At 38.9% G+C, this 18,782-nt stretch overlaps 1 protein-coding gene across 50 annotated transcripts in view; it reads left to right on the forward strand.

Annotated features, from left to right (window-relative positions):
* Nucleotides 1-18,782, forward strand: part of AKAP13 (A-kinase anchoring protein 13) — a 351,999-nt gene that overhangs the window by 279,464 nt on the left and 53,753 nt on the right. For 25 of the 50 annotated variants that reach the window (XM_015453331.4, XM_073996623.1, XM_073996625.1 and 22 more), the window contains 2 exons: nucleotides 9,181-9,235; nucleotides 12,055-12,187. In XM_015453331.4, coding sequence (XP_015308817.3) covers nucleotides 9,181-9,235; nucleotides 12,055-12,187 — 188 coding nt within the window. Of the gene's footprint in view, nucleotides 1-4,356; nucleotides 4,480-9,180; nucleotides 9,236-12,054; nucleotides 12,188-17,222; nucleotides 17,395-18,782 lie in introns of those variants that run through there. The other 25 variants (XM_005560406.5, XM_015453327.4, XM_015453326.4 and 22 more) reach the window with 2 other exon arrangements.

An 18,782-nucleotide genomic window follows, 5' to 3' on the forward strand; every position in this document is an offset into this window, starting at 1 on the left:
GAAATAGTGTAATAGTTAAAATCCTCCGTGATTTTTAAAGCCTAAAATGTTTGGTACACTTAAAATATTTTAACTGATATTTTAAGCACACTTAGTGGCTGTATTACTTTGAGCTTGTTACTGAAACTCTCTGCCTCAATTCAGCTGTTAAATGGGGATGATAATGTGATGTGGCTTAAATCTGACTTTATTTGAAGTCCATAGCATATTTTCTGTCACATAATGAGCACATGCTGTCATTGTGGAGTGTGATTGTTCACAATAACCGGAACAGCGCCAGGGTCCATTTTTCTCTGCCCAGAGCTTCAACAAGGTTAGACGTTGCTCACCATTGCTAGAACATTGTCTCTTGTTGTCTTGCACTTGGCTGTTTATTGTGAGCGTGCTTGTTTAGGAACAGAATGTTTTCTAAACTCATCCTAATCTCACTGCTTTCCAGCTTTTACCTGTGCTCTTTTTCCTTCTAAAGAAATTATTAGTTGCCTCGACCACAGTTTATCACAGCTGTCAGTAAAACTTGAGCATTTCTGAAAATGTATTTCCACTGAGCTGTTGTCCAGAATGTCTTTTCTTGGGTCATTTGCTGGATTAGAAAAACAGTCAAACTTGTAGCATTATTTCTAAGCTGGGATCTGTTTTTAAAAAAATCTATTGATGTAAAGGAAAATACTGAGTAGAGAGGGTGACTAAAATATTTCTGTGTCACTTTCTGGGGTGGAGAGCAGGCAAGCAGTAGCTTCTTTAGGAACCACAGAGGACGGGAAAAGCTGCAGTGCCTCCTGTCTTGGACTTACTGTCTTGATTTGAAGGGTGAGATATGATGAGCGTGACTTGCCGGCCATTTTTTAGGGGGTCGCAGTAGCACAGGTGCTGGCTGTGTCATGAGGCTTGGTGCCTGTGAGGACTGCCCTGAGGGAAACCTCTCCATGGAATGTGTGCACAGCATTTCTCCTCCTTGCATCAGAGAAAGATTGTGTGGGGCCTTTTTCTCCCACTGTACTGCGAAATGTAGATGGTTTCTTGATAGAACTTAAAAAAATTTTTTTATTTTTACATGTATAGAATTCAGTTATGACAGATGATCTTTTTTTTTTTTTTTGATACGGAGTCTGGCTCTGTCACCCAGGTTGTAGTGCAGTGGTGGGATCTCTCACTGCAAGCTCCTCCTCTTGGGTTCACGCCATTCTCCTGTCTCAGCCTCCCAAGTAGCTGGGACTACAGGCGCCTGCCACCACGCCCGGCTAATTTTTTTTGTATTTTTTAGTAGAGACGGAGTTTCACCTTGTTAGCCAGAATGGTCTCGAGCCTCGGCCTCCCAAAGTGCTGGTCTTACAGACGTGAGCCACCACGCCCGGCCCAGATGATCCCTTTCTATGGCTGTATTTTTAACCTTTTCATTGCTCCCACCCAGAAGATGCTTCAAATAATAATCTGCTTGATTACATCCCTGGAAACACATTAGTGGTGATATGTTGAAAGGGGTATTGGACCCATTAGATGTTTTAACTTCATATGCTTCTTAATGAGATTTCATTTTCCCCTTCATTTTGTGTGGTGTGTTACAGGTTGAGCATCCCTAATTTGAAAGTCTGAAATGCTCCAAAATCTGAACCATTTGAGCACCAACATGATGCCACAAGTGGAAAATTCCATGTATGAGGCCTTAACAAAATTATGTAAAATATTATATAAAATTACCTTTGGGCTATGTATATAAGCTATATATGAAACAAATGAATTTCATGTTCAGATGTGGTTCCCATCCCCAAGATGTCTCATCATATATATGCAAATATTCCAAAATTCGAAATCTGAAATACTTCTGACCCCAAGCATTTCAGAAGGAATACTCTATGTGTATCACAAAGAAGGGCACTTTCCCTTGGGGTCATTTTTATAACTTCGCTTATGGCATGTGAGTTTGCCAAGTTTCTTAAGCATGTTTTGATGGGAGCAGTAACTTGTAATTGTGTGGCATGCATTAGACTATGACAGCTAAGGCCGTCTTGAGAGCTGAACTGTGGCAGTTATATATCTGTACCAGATCTTTAAAAAGGTAAAGGATCTGTGTGACCAAAGATCAAGGTGGGCCTCTGGAAAGTTAGGCATCAGTGCTATTGAGGATATTTTATCTCTGTTTCCTGGATTTCTTCTCTAACTGTGATGGAAATTTACTGAAGTATGTGTATATCTATATGTGTGTGTGTGTGTGTGTATATATATATATATAAAAGTGTATATATATATATTCTTAGCACAGTTCTGTTTGGAAAAGATAACATTGACAAATACATCAGAACAAAAATGTAATCAGACTTCTTTTTGATGTTATTAAATTGTAAGACTGGAAAACTTGCGTGTTCATTAAATACATATGAAATATAAACTTTAAATCAAATACCTTATAAAATTGAATTGCTATGTTACCAGAACATTTCCTTTATATAATATATATATGTTGGAGATTTCTGTTTGTCAGGGATACACTAGATACTCATCACTTAAGGTTTTTCCTTATGATCTATGATTTTGTGATGCATGAAAGGGATGTTCTTAGATTCTGGGTAATAGGAGCAGCTCATTTTCATTTTGTAAATCCGTTTCACATTTGGAGGCACATCAGAACACACAGTAGTATCTTACTTTTGCACAAGACTGTCACTGCCTGACAAACTAGTGTGTACTTGTACCAACATTTCTTTGATCTATTACGTGCAGTGGCTGCAACAGCAAACAGTGATGTCACTTAGCATTTATCTGGGGTATGGAGTTGCTTTCATATTAGATAGGTACAGGGCTTTTTCTCTCATTTCATTTAGGACATTGAGATTCCAGAAAGTCGGATAAAGGGAAGTTCGTTTATTAATGTGTTTATCGAGTAAATATTTGAGTACCTACTCTTTTCCATATACCAGGCTAGACAGTGGTAGGAGAGGGGAGAACTCACAGGTAGGGTTGCTTTCCTCACCACATTTACAGATGAGAACAAGTGAATCTAATAGAAAATGGTAAATGCAGTAACTTAAACATTTGATGTTATAGGACTGACAGACCTAAGGGGTCAGAGAAGGCTGACTGAGGAGAAGTAATATTAAAGTTTGGACCAGAAGGAAACTGGGAATTAGCTGGGTGAATTAGTATGTAGAAAGCAAGACTGTGGAATTTCGGCCTCTTGCCTGAGGGAAATGGAATCATTTACCTGAGGGAAATGGAATCATTTACGTTGATTAAATTGATCCAATAATTGATTAGAACACTTCAGGCTAACTATGGGGAGGAGAGATTGGATCAGTAGAAGGCTTGTTATGTTATGTTATGTTATGTTATGTTATGTTATGTTATGTTATGTTATGTTATTTTTTAAGACGGAGCCGTCGCCCAGGCTGGAGTGCAGTGGCGCTATCTCAGCTCCTGCCTCAGCCTCCTGAGTAGCTGGGATTACAGGTGCCTGCCACTACGCCCAGCTAATTTTTTGTATTTTTAGTAGAGACGGGGTTTCACCATATTAGCCAGGCTAGTCTCAAATTCCTGACCTCGTGATTTGCCCGCCTCGGCCTCCCAAAGTGCTGGGATTACAGGCATGGGCCACCACGTCTGGCCAATAGAAGGCTTTTGCAGGATTCAGGTTACAGTAGTAGACCATGTCCTAAACCAAGGCAGAGAGCAGTGGCAATAGGGGAGGAATAGAGGCTGAGCTAGAAGACAAAGTGAAGAAGCCTGAGTGAAGTGTGATATAAGGATTCAGAGATGGTGCCCAGGTTTCCGTTTTGAGTAATGAGTTAGATGTTGGTACCACTCACTAAGTGAAGGAACACAGGAGGAGGAACAGTTCTGCAGGAAAATATAAGTTCACTTACCTGCTTTTGGAGCTGTAGCTGCCTGTGGAACATCCACCCACAGGTGAGCAGGGAGAGGAATGAGCCTAGAGCTAAATAGAGAGATCTGGCTTCCAGATTAGAAAGATGTGACTCACCAGTGTCTTGTATGCAGATTGTCGTTAAGAGGTAGAGTGAATGAGGAGATTTGGGGTGAGGGAGAAGAGAGCCAGATATGGAATCCTGAGGAACACCACTAGTAGATGTTTTTAGTATACTTTTAAGAAAGAGAACCCCAGGTATGAATTGTGATCATTCTTGTTTTCATAATCTAACAGGTATGTATTTATTAGCCGAATTTTTTAGAAACTGCATTAGAATTCTGTATATTCAGAAATGGAGATGAGAATGTAAACAAATTATTACATCATTCACCATTTCCCGGAACCACATAGTCCATTGACATTATACTGTTTCCCCGTATGCTGAAGGTCCTGGCGTAATCTGTGCATGCTCTAATGTCTTCTGTGAACCTCCTCAGCTCAGCAGCAGATGCGGCCAGCAAGGCGGATCTCCATCAGCATCTCTCCGCTCCTCCTTAAGTCTAAAACTCTCTTTTCTCTTGGCTCTTCTTATTCCAGTGATGAGGAGGAGGAGTTGCATAGTAAGTAAGCAACTTTGGTGTCCAGTGACTGTTCTTGAAGGTCTGACCAGCTCAGAAAATGCTGTAGGCTTGGTACTAAGAAATTGTTTGGAGGCTTTTAGCCCCTTGCATGCCATCCTTTGTAAGTCATTTGTCTTTATGCTTGCCTTTGAGAATTGGTTTGGATAGAACGTTTGTTGTCTTCTGTGTAGTACTAACACTGAGCCACTGGCCTTCTGATTCCAGGGCACAAGATATCTTTCCAGCACACAGATACCCTCAAAGGTGTAGGGGATGTGTTCCCATCCCATTGTGTACTCTGTAATAGTATTGTGTGCTAATTTCACAAAACTTTTTATTTCACAATGTAAATTTTATTTTCCTTGTTTTGTTGTTCTGTCTCATGGGACAGATATCTAGATGTTCATCTGTGGTATTTAAAAGCTATTTTTACACTTTTTTTCTTCTCCTTTTCAGACCATTTCTTTAAAAATACCTTTCCTTTAAGATTAGACTCTATGGATTAGAGGGAGGGAGTTATATATGTATTTATCTCCTACTTTCTCTCTCCTTTTGAACTTTTATTTTTTCAGTTCTTTGGATAAACTGTAGGCTTCAAATGAATACATTCTTTCTTGATAATGCCTAGTATAAAAACTTTACAAGGTATCAATTTAAGTAAACTTGGAAAAGAAATAAATTCCCCCTTCATGAAAATTACTGTCTTCAATTGTGGAAGATTTCTAGAATATTCCAGGATTGCTTTTAGTGGAGAAACCACTTATAATAGAAAATTAAATAATGAATTGTTTTTACATAACTAGTATTATGAGTCTGAGACAATTACCATACCCGTATGATTAAGCACCCCAATTCCCTACCACTTGCTGATTCTAAGTTTCAGCAGTATTAAGTGTTGCTCAAGCTGGCATTTTCACACTATTCCTAAAGGGAAATGCATTATGCACAGTAAGACAGTTAATTTGCTTTTAAATGGAGGCCTTATTAAAGATTTGGTATATTTTTCACTAATAAAACATGTTTGAAAAATAGACACAGAATAAGATGATCCCAGTTGCAATAGGAGGAAAGTTGTGAAAATCCCCTGTAACTTTGGGTATTCAGAAATTGTCAAAGCTGTTTCATTTCAGAGTATTTGTAATAGGCCAGATGCGGTGGCTCACACCTCTAATCCCAGAACTTTGGGAGGCCGAGGCAGGCAGATTACTTGAGGTCAGGAGTTTGAGACCAGCCTGGCCAACATGGCGAAACCCTGTCTCTACTAAAAAACAAAAAATTGGCTGGACATAGTGATGGGCACCTGTAGTCCCAGTTACTCGGGAGACTGAGGCAGGAGAATTGCTTGAACCTGGGAGGCGGAGGTTGCAGTGAGCAGAGATCATGCCACTACACTCTAGCCTGAGCAACAGAGTGAGACTCCATCTCAAAAAAAAAAAAAAATCAAAGTATTTGTAATATACTGGGAAGTAGCCTAGTCAGCATGACAGATAAACCAAGGTCCCAGCCGGGCACAGTGGCTTACGCCTGTAATCCCAGCACTTTGGGAGGCTGAGGCAGGCGAATCACGAGGTTGGGAGTTCAAGACCAGTCTGGCCAACATAGTGAAATCCTGTCTCTATTAAAAATACAAAAAATTAGCCGGATGTGGTTGCGGGTTCCTATAATCCCAGCTGTTCGGGAGGCTGAGGTAGAAGAATCGCTTGAACCTAGGAGGCAGAGGTTGCAGTGGCCGAGATGGTGCCATTGCACTGCAGCCCAGGCGACAGTGTGAGACTCCATCTCAAAAAAAACAAACAACAGCAGCAGCCAAGGTCCTGCTAATACAGAATTATAATCCTATAACAGCACTGGTCACTCAGTTAATCCAACACAATGGAACCTTAAAAATATGGAAGCTTGCAGAAACTTTTGAATCAAATATCTTCTCAAAATGTGTTCCTTAAATTCAAAAATACTAGTAAGAATTATGTGTGGGCAGGGAGAACCAAAAGAAGGGAGGGGTTGGTTCATGGCCAAATATTAGTAAATTTAGGCAACTCTGGGTTAAGAAGGTTTAAAATGCTAATGTTGTGTTACATTGTGGATTTTCAAGGCAGAGTTCAATATACTGTTTCTCCCAAATGTATTAACTAGGAAACCACAATATGTGCAGCACTGTATACATTTCATGAAACTGGTGTTCCATGGAACACACTCTGAAAAATATTCGACTGTGTCCATCCAGTAGTTCCACCCTGAAGTTCCTGGCTGTAGTATAAATCTGCAGGTTATTTCATGCCTTGAAAGATAATCTAGTTGAAATATATTATTTACCCACAATAATACTTTGCAGGCTAACTTTAATGACAAGTTTCGTTTCATTTCTTTTGTCCATAATTTTGTCATGGAAGTAGCATTGGTTGTTTTCTACTCTTAGATGCTCTGAAAACTTGATGACACTTTAGGAATTTCAGAGGCACTGGTGGATTAATTACTGTTTTCAGAACCACATCTAAAAGGTCATTATAACTTAACTAAAATTTTTAGCAGTGGAGAAGTTGAAAATATTGTAGGAGTCATAGATTCTCCTAGTACTCAATCACATATTTGTTCAGTTTTTAATTTATTCCACAGATATCTACTGGAAGCTTATTATTGGCCTGGTTTTGTGTTGGTTGGTATTTTTTTGCATTATGAATTTTATTTTTATTTAGTTCATATTACTAGGGTGGTAACTTACTAGGTAATTGCTTAAATATATAATAGAATCCAGGCAAGCTTAGAAAATTTAATGCTGCTTATATCACTGAAGTTTCCTTGGGCAGAAAAAGTTTTAAAACCTCTGATTTTTTTTTAAATCCTCTTGATTTTTTTTAAGTACACTGAGACATCATGAAATTAAAATGCTGATAGTTTATACCTAGATTATATGGAACCTGGAAATGAATCCCAGATATTCTTATTCTGCTAATCTTTCCCTCTCACCTGGCTGTTGTTACCATGTGTCGTAAGTGAAATAAATAGAAGAAGAACCCCAAATTGGGAAAAAGGGAAAAAAATACGGAAGGCAATCTCTTGAAGACTTAGAATTTAAGGTTTCTTATGTATTATTCCTACTTGTTGGCAATTTAAATTTAGCCAGGTGCAGTGGCTCACACCTGTAATCCCAGCACTTTGGGAAGCTGATACAGGAGGATTGCCTGAGCCCAGGGGTTCAAGACCAGCCTGGGCAACATGGCAAGTCCCTGTTTCTAAAAAACAATTTTTAATAATAATAAAAATAATAACTACAGTTTTGGATTTCTGTTCAGAATCCAAAACAGTTTGAGAGTTGAAGAGTTTCAAATGCTGGTAATCTGGGAGTTTTTTCGTTTGTTTTTGTTTTTGAGATAGAAAGTCGCTCTGTCACCCAGGCTGGAGTGCAGTGAAGTGATCTCGGCTCACTGCAGCCTCCGCCTCCTAGGTTCAAGCAGTTCTCCTGCCTCAGCCTCCCGAATAGCTGAGACTACAGGCACGCACCACTACGCCTGGCTAATTTTTGTATTTTTAGTAGAGAAGGAATTTCACCATGTTGGTCAGGTTGGTCTTGAACTCCTGACATCAAGTGATCCGCCTGCCTCAGTCTCCCAAAGTGTTGGGATTACAGGCATGAGCCACTGTGCCTGGCCCAAATGCTGGTTATCTGGTAGTAGAACATCTTCAAGTCTCTGTCAGATTATCAGGTTAAAGTTTGGCTCACAGTAGTCTCAGAGATCCTTGAAACCAACCTCAAGGAAAAAGGAGGGTGTTTTGTCTAAATCGTTACAATAGTGATATAGGGTAACCTTTATTTCCCTGGAATATACATGGAAATAGTTCTGTAACTGATCTCCTGAAAACTGAAAATCATTTATCACTGTAACTGAGGCCTTGCTCTCATCTAAGTCTTCAGTAACTCAACCTTTATTAACATGTGGTAGATCAAAATAATGATAATATTCCTTCTGTTTTTTCTTCATGTTGCCCTATCTAACATAGTCTTAGAATTTTAATGATCTGCAGCAGTTTGTGGCCCAGTAGTTGTGGAAGGAAGAAGTATGCATCTGCCTCATTCATTATTATCTCTATTAGCCTGGAAAGGACTTTGCCATCTGTTTTATCTCCCTCATTTCACAGATGAGGAAATGAAGTCCAAAGGTCTCATCCCAAATTAGTGACAGGGTCAAGACTTGATAAGCCAGCTCTGATGCTCTTTCCTGGTTACTAATCTTTTTCTAGCAATTCTCATGAAAATATTAGAGATGAGCTAGATCTTTAGTATAGAAACATTTAAAAGCAGTATTAGCAGGGATAAAATATGACATTTAATTTCCTATTCTATATTCTTCCTGTGATGTCATCTCAGAAGGATGGTTTGTGCAAACTTAAGATTGTTAAGAACTGGAATTAAACCTGCTTCGTATATGTTTAAGCATTAGAAAAGTTATTTTGAGTCTTTTCAATTACTTGAGTCGCGGATTAAACTTGCTTGCTTTATGAGAAATTCACTGCCTACTTCTGGTTCTAATTTGAGGGTTTCAAGTTTAATTTTTCCTTCTTTCAAACCTTTAGAAGGAGGAGGTACCATGTGCTGACTTTCATATGCTGTTTTTGCTTTAGCTATGTCATTGTGAATTTATAAATATTCTACCTGTCATGTGTTAAATTTTTTGGTTCTAACTTTTCCTCTGCCTTGTTTTCTAGATACACGGCCCTTCCACAGTACCTTCCACAATACCAGTGCTAATCAGACTGAGAGGTACTATAAACTTGTTACTCCTTTTTCCAGAAATGAAATGAAGAAAATTTAAAATCTCTTAGGCCATTTGATTACATAAGCTAAGTTAATTGAGCTCATCGGATTCTTCTTTGAGTGATAAATTTGGAATAATGATTAAGGTGGTTTTATCATGAAGGCTATATCTCTTAAAGTTAATGTCTTCAATCGTTTTCTTTGATTAATTACACTATCCTCGTGATAAAAATGGTTTGTATTTATTGATGTGAGGGTACACTATTATTTGATTTTATGAACTCATGCACACTTTGCTTATGGGGATTTTTCATTCCTAAATCTAACAGTTTAACTACATTTTGTTTCATATTAGTGTCTCTGTGTGTGTGCAATTTATAATACTCTTAGCTATTTTAAGCTTTAAAGCTGTTTTCTTCTGTATACATGTAAATGGTACACAGCTCTGTCAGAGTAAATGAATTGCTTCTTTTTTTTTCTTTTTCCTTTTTTTGAGACAGAGTTTCGCTCTTGTTGCCCAGGCTGGAATGCAATGGCACGATCGCGGCTCACTGCAACCTCCGCCTCCTGGGTTTAAGCGATTCTCCTGCCTCAGCCTCCTGAGTGGCTGAGATGACAGGCATGCGCCACCATGCCTGGCTGATTTTGTGTTTTTAGTAGAGACAGGGTTTCTCCATGTTGGTCAGGCAGGTCTCAAACTCCCGACCTCAGGTGATCCATCTGCCTCGGCCTCCCAAAGTACTGAGATTACAGGTATGAGCCACCACGCCCGGCCACGAATTGATTCTTTACTTGACAGCAAGCAAAAGATTTCTGTTCTGACTCATTATTTTAATTTCAGTTTTCATGCTTATGAGACGGAATATTCTACTTGAAGTATAATTCGGGTTCCTATAGCTGCCCTGCAGTTTTTTCTGAGTTGCCTTTTCACAGAGGCATCAGTTATGATTCTGATTCAGAACGCTTGCAATGAATGCTTTTCTTTGCACTGCTTTTACAGCTTATTTGTTCTTTCTCCTTTCTAGAGCAGTGGCTTTCATACCATTTCCCCATTATCTTAAAAACAGACTGCTTTGTTTTTTAAACAACACATATGTAAATAAACTTTGACTGTTGACAGGACCCCTTATGGTGCTGCTTCTGCCTGCCACCTGCCCTCTCACAGAGGCCCTAGAGGCAATCACTGCTGTTCTGTGGGAACCGTCTAAAATAACTATTTTAGAACACCTAAGCAAAGTGTAGTATAAATGGATGCCTTTTCTATGTAACGGATTGTTTATTCAAATGCCCAGCTTTTTTTTTTTTTTTGGAGACAGAGTCTCACTGTGTCGCCCAGGGTGGAGGGCAGTGGCACAGTCTCGGTTCACTGCAACCTCCATCTCCTGTGTTCGCGCATGCCACCACACCCAGCTAATTTTTGTATTTTTTAGTAGGGACAGGGTTTCACCATGTTGGTGAGGCTGGTCTCGAACTCCTAACCTCGTGATTCGCCTGCCTCGGCCTCCCAAAGTGCTGGGATTACAGGCATAAGCACCACACCCGGCCCAAATGCCCAGCATTTAAAAAAATCAACCATTGCAAATTTCCTAAGTTAGAACATGTCCATCTTGGATGGACTTAGATTTTATGTAGCCTTCTCAAACAGGTAGATCAGTATATCTGAATCTACATAAAACTCCTAAAATTGATCTTTCAACACTCTGCCTCAATTCTACCTGCTACTCAGTACGTTCCCTCCTAAAATTGAAGCTAGCTGCATGGACCAGTCCACAGTCCTGATTGTCCAGCGTCCCAAAGGCTAGAAAAGAGTTGTGATCTGTACTGTTAAGGAACTTGGATATGTGGTCAGTCATAAGACTCCTTGGTTGGCAACTCCTATTAGCAAGTACCCTGTCATTCTGCTACATATATGGGTTTCCTTTCAAGCGCCCATTTGTTGCAAAGGAGTTTGTAGATTGAGTGCTATTGTAGATGAATAGATTTCCATACAAAATAATTATCTAATAATTGACAGGCTCTTTTTAACATGAGATCACTGAAAACCCATAATTAAAACATTAAAAATGGGCCAGGCGGTAGCTCACGCCTATAATCCCAGCACTTTGGGAGGTTGAGGTGGAAGGATTGTGTGAAGCCAGGAGTTCAAAATCAGCCTGGGCAATATAGCAAGACCCCATCTCTACAAAAAAATTAGAAAAATAGCCAGGCGTGGTGGCATGTGCCTTCAGTCTCAGCTTACTCTAGAGGCTGAGGCAGGAAGATCATAAGAGCTCAGGAGTTCAAGGCTGCAGTGAGCTATCATCACACCACTCAGAGCAAGACTCTGTCTCCAAAACAAACAGGTGAGCAAAAAAACATTAGTGATGGATCTAAGGAAACTTAGCCAAGTTTTGATAACAGAACCTGGGTGTTGTGGCATACTGTGTTCTATAAAAAGCCATTCAGCAACCTTCATCTACCTTTTATTCTGCTTCACATTTATTTAACTTCTGTAGTCCTTTAAAAAAGTCAATCTTCTTAGGCCGGGCGCGGTGGCTCACGCCTGTAATCCCAGCACTTTGGAAGGCTGAGGCGGGCGGATCACAAGGTCAGGAGATCGAGACCATGGTGAAACCCCGTCTCTACTAAAAATAGAAAAAATTAGCCGGGCGCAGTGGCGGGCGCCTGTAGTCTCAGCTACTCAGGAGGCTGAGGCCGGAGAATGGCGTGAACCCGGGAGGCGGAGCTTACAGTGAGCCGAGATTGTGCCACTGCACTCCAGCCTGGGCGACAGAGCGAGACTCCGTCTCAAAAAAAAAAAAAGTCAATCTTCTTGTTTTATTTAGTATAACAGAAGAGAACTATAATTTCCCGCCACAAAGCCTCTTCAAGAAAGATTCTGAATGGAAGAGTGCAACAAAAGTCAGTCGTACATTCAGCTACATCAAGAATAAAATGTCCAGCAGCAAGAAGAGCAAAGTAAGTATCACTGTGGGCATTGCTTGTGATCACTGTAGTCGGTCCTCAGTAGGATTCTGTCACAGCTTATATACACGCCAAAACTGGTTAAATCATGGGGACATAAATGAAAATAAATTTAGGATTACTCTCTGAAATCGCCTAGTATGTAAAGGAAAATAATAAGAAAAATAACAAGAAGTGGAACTACCAGTTACTGAATTTTCACTGTATGCTAAGTGCTTTCCATATATTATTTAACCCTTTCAACAGCCCTATCAGATAGTTATTATCTCTCTTTTCTAAAAGTGATGTACCTTACCAAGGATGCTCCTCTAATGTGAAGAAGTAGTTCAAACCAGATCTCTTTGGTTTCGAATCCCATCCTCTTAAACCACAGTGCTTAAATCTGTAATATCAGTTTAAATGCAAAAGAAGGATTTTATGCCAAGATCAAAGGATTGAAAATATTACGTTTGGGTTTAGAGGGAAGGATTTTCCTACGGAAGATTACAAGAACTTTTAAGATTAATATCATTTCTTAGATCTATTTCTAATTAGGAGCATTTAGAACATATTCTCTTGGTGTTTAAGAGATTAAATAAATATTTAAACCAAGTGTGTGAGAGAGAGAGAGAGAGAGAGAGAGAGAGTGTGTGTGTGTGTGTGTGTGTGTGTGTGTGTGTGTGTGTGTGTGTATGTGTAGAGGGCTCCACTCTATCACCCAGGCTGGAGCACAGTGGTGTTCATGGCTCACTGCAGTCTTGAACTGCCAGGCTCAAGCAATCTCCTGCCTTGCACCTTAGCCTCCCAAGTAGCCAGGACTACCGTCATGCGCCATCATGCTGAGCTATGTTTAAATTTTTTTGTAGAGATGAAATCTTGCTATTTTGTCCAGGCCGGTCTAACTCCTTACCTCAGGCATTCCTCCTGCTGCAGCCTCCCAAAGCACTGGGTGTGATCCACCATGCCCAGCCTAAAGTAACATTTTTTATCTAGTTATTTTACATTTTTTATCTAGTTATTTTTTACATGCTCATTAGGGGAATCTTCAAAATCTAAAAGTAAAAGAATGAAAATCTCCTGTAATAACCCCACTTAGCGATAACTATGCTTAATGTTTTGGTTTATGTATTTCTAATGTTTTTTAAAAATGTATTTTCAAAAGAAAGGGAGAAAAGTTCACTTTCTTATACTGATTCCCAGTGCTAAACCAAAACTCATTCTATTTCAAGTCCGTGGGGAAAATCTTTTCGCCTCTCATACCCTATTTGTCTACCCACGACACCCTCTAACAAAATAAAGACATAAATAAATAAAAATTTGAAATCAGTTAAGGAACTCTTGCAAGCAATCACTGTGTATGTATGTGCATGCGTGTGTGTGTGTGTGTGTAGTATATACATGCATATACGATATATACACACATGTACATACATGCATATTTAGAAGTAAGGGAATAAATAAACATTGAATTCAATAATACTGTCATAAAAGGGCATCGCCTCCTCCCCCACAAAACAAGGTGCACTAAGCTTCTCAAACCCTCAATTCAGTGGGCTGATGGACATATAGCCAAAGTATTTTACCATGTTTTGTAAGATCTCTTGGTTTAGCAAATACATTCAGAGAAATTTTTCCACAAAACCTGCCACAAGAATTGTTTTCTCTTCATTTCTCCTGTCCAAGTACAGAATGGAGAGAAAGTAGGCAATCAGGGAGGGATACAAAGAGTCTAGCAAATTATTTCTAGCATAATCACACATTTAAGTATTAACTTCGGACTCAGCCTTGTTTTATAATTCAAAAAAAAAAAATGAAGGTCAAAGAGGGTAGAATGCTTTACCAGTATTCTACATATTTACACATTGGCAGCCAGGCTTAAAATAGAGCCTTACCTATTTTACTTACCACTGCTGGCTTGGATAATAGTTGGTATCAACAAAAGAAAATCCCCTTGGATAGATCAATATAAATTAGCCAAATATTATTAAATGACTTGTATAGTCTTAGCATTCCTCTAAGTGTTAACAGGCACCTAAGAGAACTAAAGCTCATAGTCATGACCTTGAAAAACTTTATGGTATAGTTTGGATACATTCAAAAATTTTTTGTTGTTTTTTATTTTGCTTTTGAACTGCCGAATCTTGTCTTCAAACAAGCTTGTCGTGGAAGACCAATAAATAAGTGGAGATTCCCCCTTTCTAGCCATCTCCCCAATGTCATGGAGTTTTAGAACAGAGCAGTGAATATACCACTGATCTCATGGATGAGGTAAAACACACACACAATGGGGAAAAAAACAATGTAAGATGGAATTTAGAAACTGGACCCTGACCTTTAAAAAAGTCTCATCTTGGCCTCCTTGTTTTACAGACTGAGGCACAGAGACATATGCTTCAAGTCACACAACCTCCTGTGATCTGACTTCATCATTTTGTGTTTAAACAAAATGTTACTATACAGTATAATTTTTTTCTTTTAACTTTTTAAATCTGAAAGGACTGGAGTTTGCTAGGAGGGGGTGAGCAGAAAGAACAGGAGAAAACATACTTTGTGTTAGACTGAAATCTGTTATCACTGGTAGAAACTGTTTAGTGTCAGTTGATCTCTTGCCTTTGATCATCTCCTTTGTCAAAATGACAGCACTCTTTTGCAATTGAGATTGGTTCCTCTTTCAGACTTGGCTTCAAGATCTGATCTCTTGGGGCCATGCTGTGTTTAGCAGTGGAAACTCAAAAAATTACAAATTCGTAACCCTAGATTATAGTCCATTTCCCATTACCAAGTGTTTAGAGTGTCCTAGTGGCAACTGTAAGTCACCTTTTATAGTGAGTTGTTATTAGCTCACTTTTAAATAAAATTGGAACAGCTTGGCTTTTATCAATGTAGCAAAAGATGATTTTTTAAAAGTGTGGGGCGTGGCACAGTGATACACACGTGTAATCTCAGTACTTTGAGGCTGAGATGAGAAGCTCACTTGAGACCAAGAGTTCAAGGTCAGTCTGGGCAGTATAGTGAGATCTCATCTCTACAAAAAACTGTAAAATTAGCTGGGCGTAGTGGTGCACACCTGTGGTGCTACTCAGGAGGCTGAGGCAAGAGGATCAGAGCCCAGGAGTTCAAGGCTGCAGTAAGCTGTGTGCACTCCAGCCTGGACAATGGAGTGAGATCCTGTCTCTTAAAAAAAAAAAAGAGAAAGGAAAGAAATAGAGGAAAAGCAGTATGTTTTGTGTTAAATACCCTCACTATGCTATGTATCTGCATAGCATTCTACCATGCAGAAGTAATTTATTTTCTAAATGGTAACATAAAAATTAATGAATATTAAATTTTCTTAGCATAGTGATGCTAACTCTAATCTTGTTCTTAACTATTCAATGATGTTACTTCTCCATAATGTTAACAAATTGAAAGTGCTACTATGGATGTTGACACTGATTTTTCTGTGAAAATCACAAATTTTCAGTTTTCCAAAATTATTTTTTAAATAGATGCTATGAGAGACCATCTGATCCAATTGTTTTATTAACCCACCATTCAATAAAACTAGACCTACATCTTTTAAAGGAAAAATTAAAAGCATCTACTGAATATGATATTAAAATGCCACCTGTAACTCAGAAAAGTGTCTAAGGATTATTTGAAAATGTCTGCTTTCCTTTTGCATGATATATATGTATCTTTATGAAAATAGGTTATAGTGATTAACCTAGATATATTCCATTCAGTTGTATAATTGTGATGATACACAGTTCTTAAACATGTCCAAAGAAGCCAAAAGCCAGTAGGCAGTAAACTGTTCACATTCCTAGGAGGGTAACAGTTTGTCTGGAGTACTGGGTTTTGTATATAAACTTTAAAAATTGAGTCCTTGATCCTATGTCCTTTTGAGAATTATCACCGACTGGCATAAGTGATTAGATTAAATATATTGTATGTTTTTGTTGAAAACGGGGGGGCTAAACAGGAAGTAGAACAGGAAGACCGGCAGTTTCTGCTTTTGTCTTAGTATCTTTGAGAGATAGTGCTGTTTCCTGCTAAGTAATTTTACATGTTGCAGAGTATTTAAACACTCATATGCATGATGTTCGAGTTCACAAAGGGAGTGGAATGACCCTCTTTAAACCATCCTATCACACTGGTTTTCTTTTTTCTAAACCACAGTTACTTTTGCACCAACCTAATACTAAGCTTTCTTCTTTGTAGACAAACAAGAGGTGGTTAGAAATGTTTTAGACAAATCTATTTGATTTGAAGTAGGTATTTTTGAGTGCACGGGTTAAATTCCTGCACAGCTGTAAGTATACTACATGACTTTGTAACAGGAAATTCAGTTAAAGCTCCTAGGTCCTGTGGTCTGTATAGAAGAGAGCTGTACCCATTAGCCTTTCAGAAGTGCCTCCTAGAGTAGTGTTTACAAAGACTTAATGTTAAACGTAATTCTCATTCCTTCTTTGATTAAAGATCTGTGACATGACAGTTGTTTGATCATATCATGTTTTCACAGTTGTCCAGAGTGTTCTTTTTATTGTAATTACATGTATAAAGGGATATTTTAGGAAAAGTGAAGAATCACCTTTGATAGTGTCCTAGTGCAGTTGTTACCTGCATCTATCCCTGTTAAATGCTGTTAGCCTGTTCCCCCAGCACACAGCTAAAGCATTTTGCCAGTTGTTAAACATGGAAAAGTCAAACTTCAGAAAATAACTAGTCACCACTTTACCGCAGGCAACTTCACTAAAAAGTTTTCTTAGGAAACTCACTGCATTTTATAAAATGAGGAGTCTATTTTAAAATAGATAACATGCGTTCCTTAACTTCCCGTGTAAAAACTTGGCCCAAACCTTGCCAGAGTTCTTATATTGCAGCTTAAGCACTGTCCACACACACTGTTTTTGGGGGAAATGGGGTTTTGTTTCATTTCCTGTATCCTTTGTAACAAGGGTTGTTGGCTTTACCAGCAGCATTCAAACAGTTAAGACTGTCTTAAGGAAACAAGCAGTCTCAGCCCTCCCTCCTTCCCTTTCTTAACCAGTCTCTGGCTTCCTCTTACGGTTTCACTAATGGCAGCTCAAAGCTGCTGAGTTCTACCTTGACGGCATGCACCCCCGCTTCTGTGAGAGCACGTTTCCTGGCATGGGGGTCGAATCATGTCGATAAAATGGGGTCGGTTTCATGAAGTACCCCACATAACAGTGAGATTCATAGGACCAAAGCATGGGGAGGTAAGAGCCTGACTTCTTTAAAGCACTAAATTCTAGTAAACACAGAAAGAGCCAGTGGAGTTGGTTGTTTTGTTTTGTTTCTATCCTGGGAAGAACTAGTTTGGATTGTTGCAAAGGGAAGCTATTTCTTATTTATTCAGGTTTGGGGAACATTGCAAGGCTTGAGAGGATAAACTGGTTGCCATAAAAAGATTTTTTAAACGATTGAAGTATACTTTAACTTTCCTGAGCAAAAAAATCGTGCTTTTCCATTTAACATTTTATGCATGGAAAAACCTTTAGCAAAATTTAGTTAAAAGAAAGAAATTATTTGAAAACCCCCAAATTTAGTTGTTATTATTAAAGTTTTTATGTACTTGTGCGGTTACCAATTTTCACTCAGAACAGCTTCCTGTTTTGTAAAGTGGAGGAGTTTTTCTCCCTTCCTCTCTCATTATTTTTTATAATTCAAAAGTGTAGTAATTTGGCTCTTAGATGTTCATTATATGTATTTGATTAGCAAAAGACTTCACATGAATCATAGATGTAGCAATTATTTACCATTTCATTACAGTGGATGGGTTCTGAACAGAAAGTCAGAAGACCTGTGTTCCCATTTTGACTGTGCTGATCATCTGTTGTGTGACCTTTTGCAAGTCAACCAACCTCTCCAGTCCCTGGCAGCATAGTGCAGTGTATGAGAGCTGAGCTTTACAGTCAGCCTGATCTGAATCTTAATTTCAGCTTGAGCAGTTACTGGCGTGTGGCCTCAAATGCGTTATTAAACATCTCTAAGCTTCAGTCTCTTCAGATGTAAAATGGAGATAATACCTAGTACTTAATTCATTGGGTTGCTGTGAGAAAATACATGTGAATTGCCTATTACTGTGCTTAGCACTTAGTAACTGTTCAGATTTTTAGCGGTTATTTATTATCTTTATCCTCTACATAGTAAAATGGGAAGCATAATGCTCACCCTGCCCACTTCAGAGTCATTGAGTCACACGAAATGATGTACGTAGAAGACATTGATTCAAAATGTAAGGCATTTAGTAATTGTCGTGATCACTGACTTGGGACACCCATTTTCCTGGAATTTTTTTAAGGACATAACAATAGTATTGGCAATAGATAAAACCTCCTACCTTGTGAATGGTAGTTCCTTGTAGTCCAATTGGTTTGAAAGGAAATTATCTCATCGATACTAATTAGCCAGCCAAGTACTCTGTCAAACAGTGCTTAAAGGACCTTTTACGGAGAGCATGGTTATGTCCCCATGGTCCTGGCCTCCTAAGGTTGGTGTTCACCTGAAATGTCCCTGACTACTTTAGATATTTAATTAAGGACCCAGCATTCATCAGTCGTTCTGCAGGTTTTCAAGGTTTGAATTCCTTTCCATTCCTCTTCAT

Source organism: Macaca fascicularis, chromosome 7 (assembly GCF_037993035.2).
Source record: "Macaca fascicularis isolate 582-1 chromosome 7, T2T-MFA8v1.1".
NCBI classification, from domain to species: domain Eukaryota; kingdom Metazoa; phylum Chordata; class Mammalia; order Primates; family Cercopithecidae; genus Macaca; species Macaca fascicularis.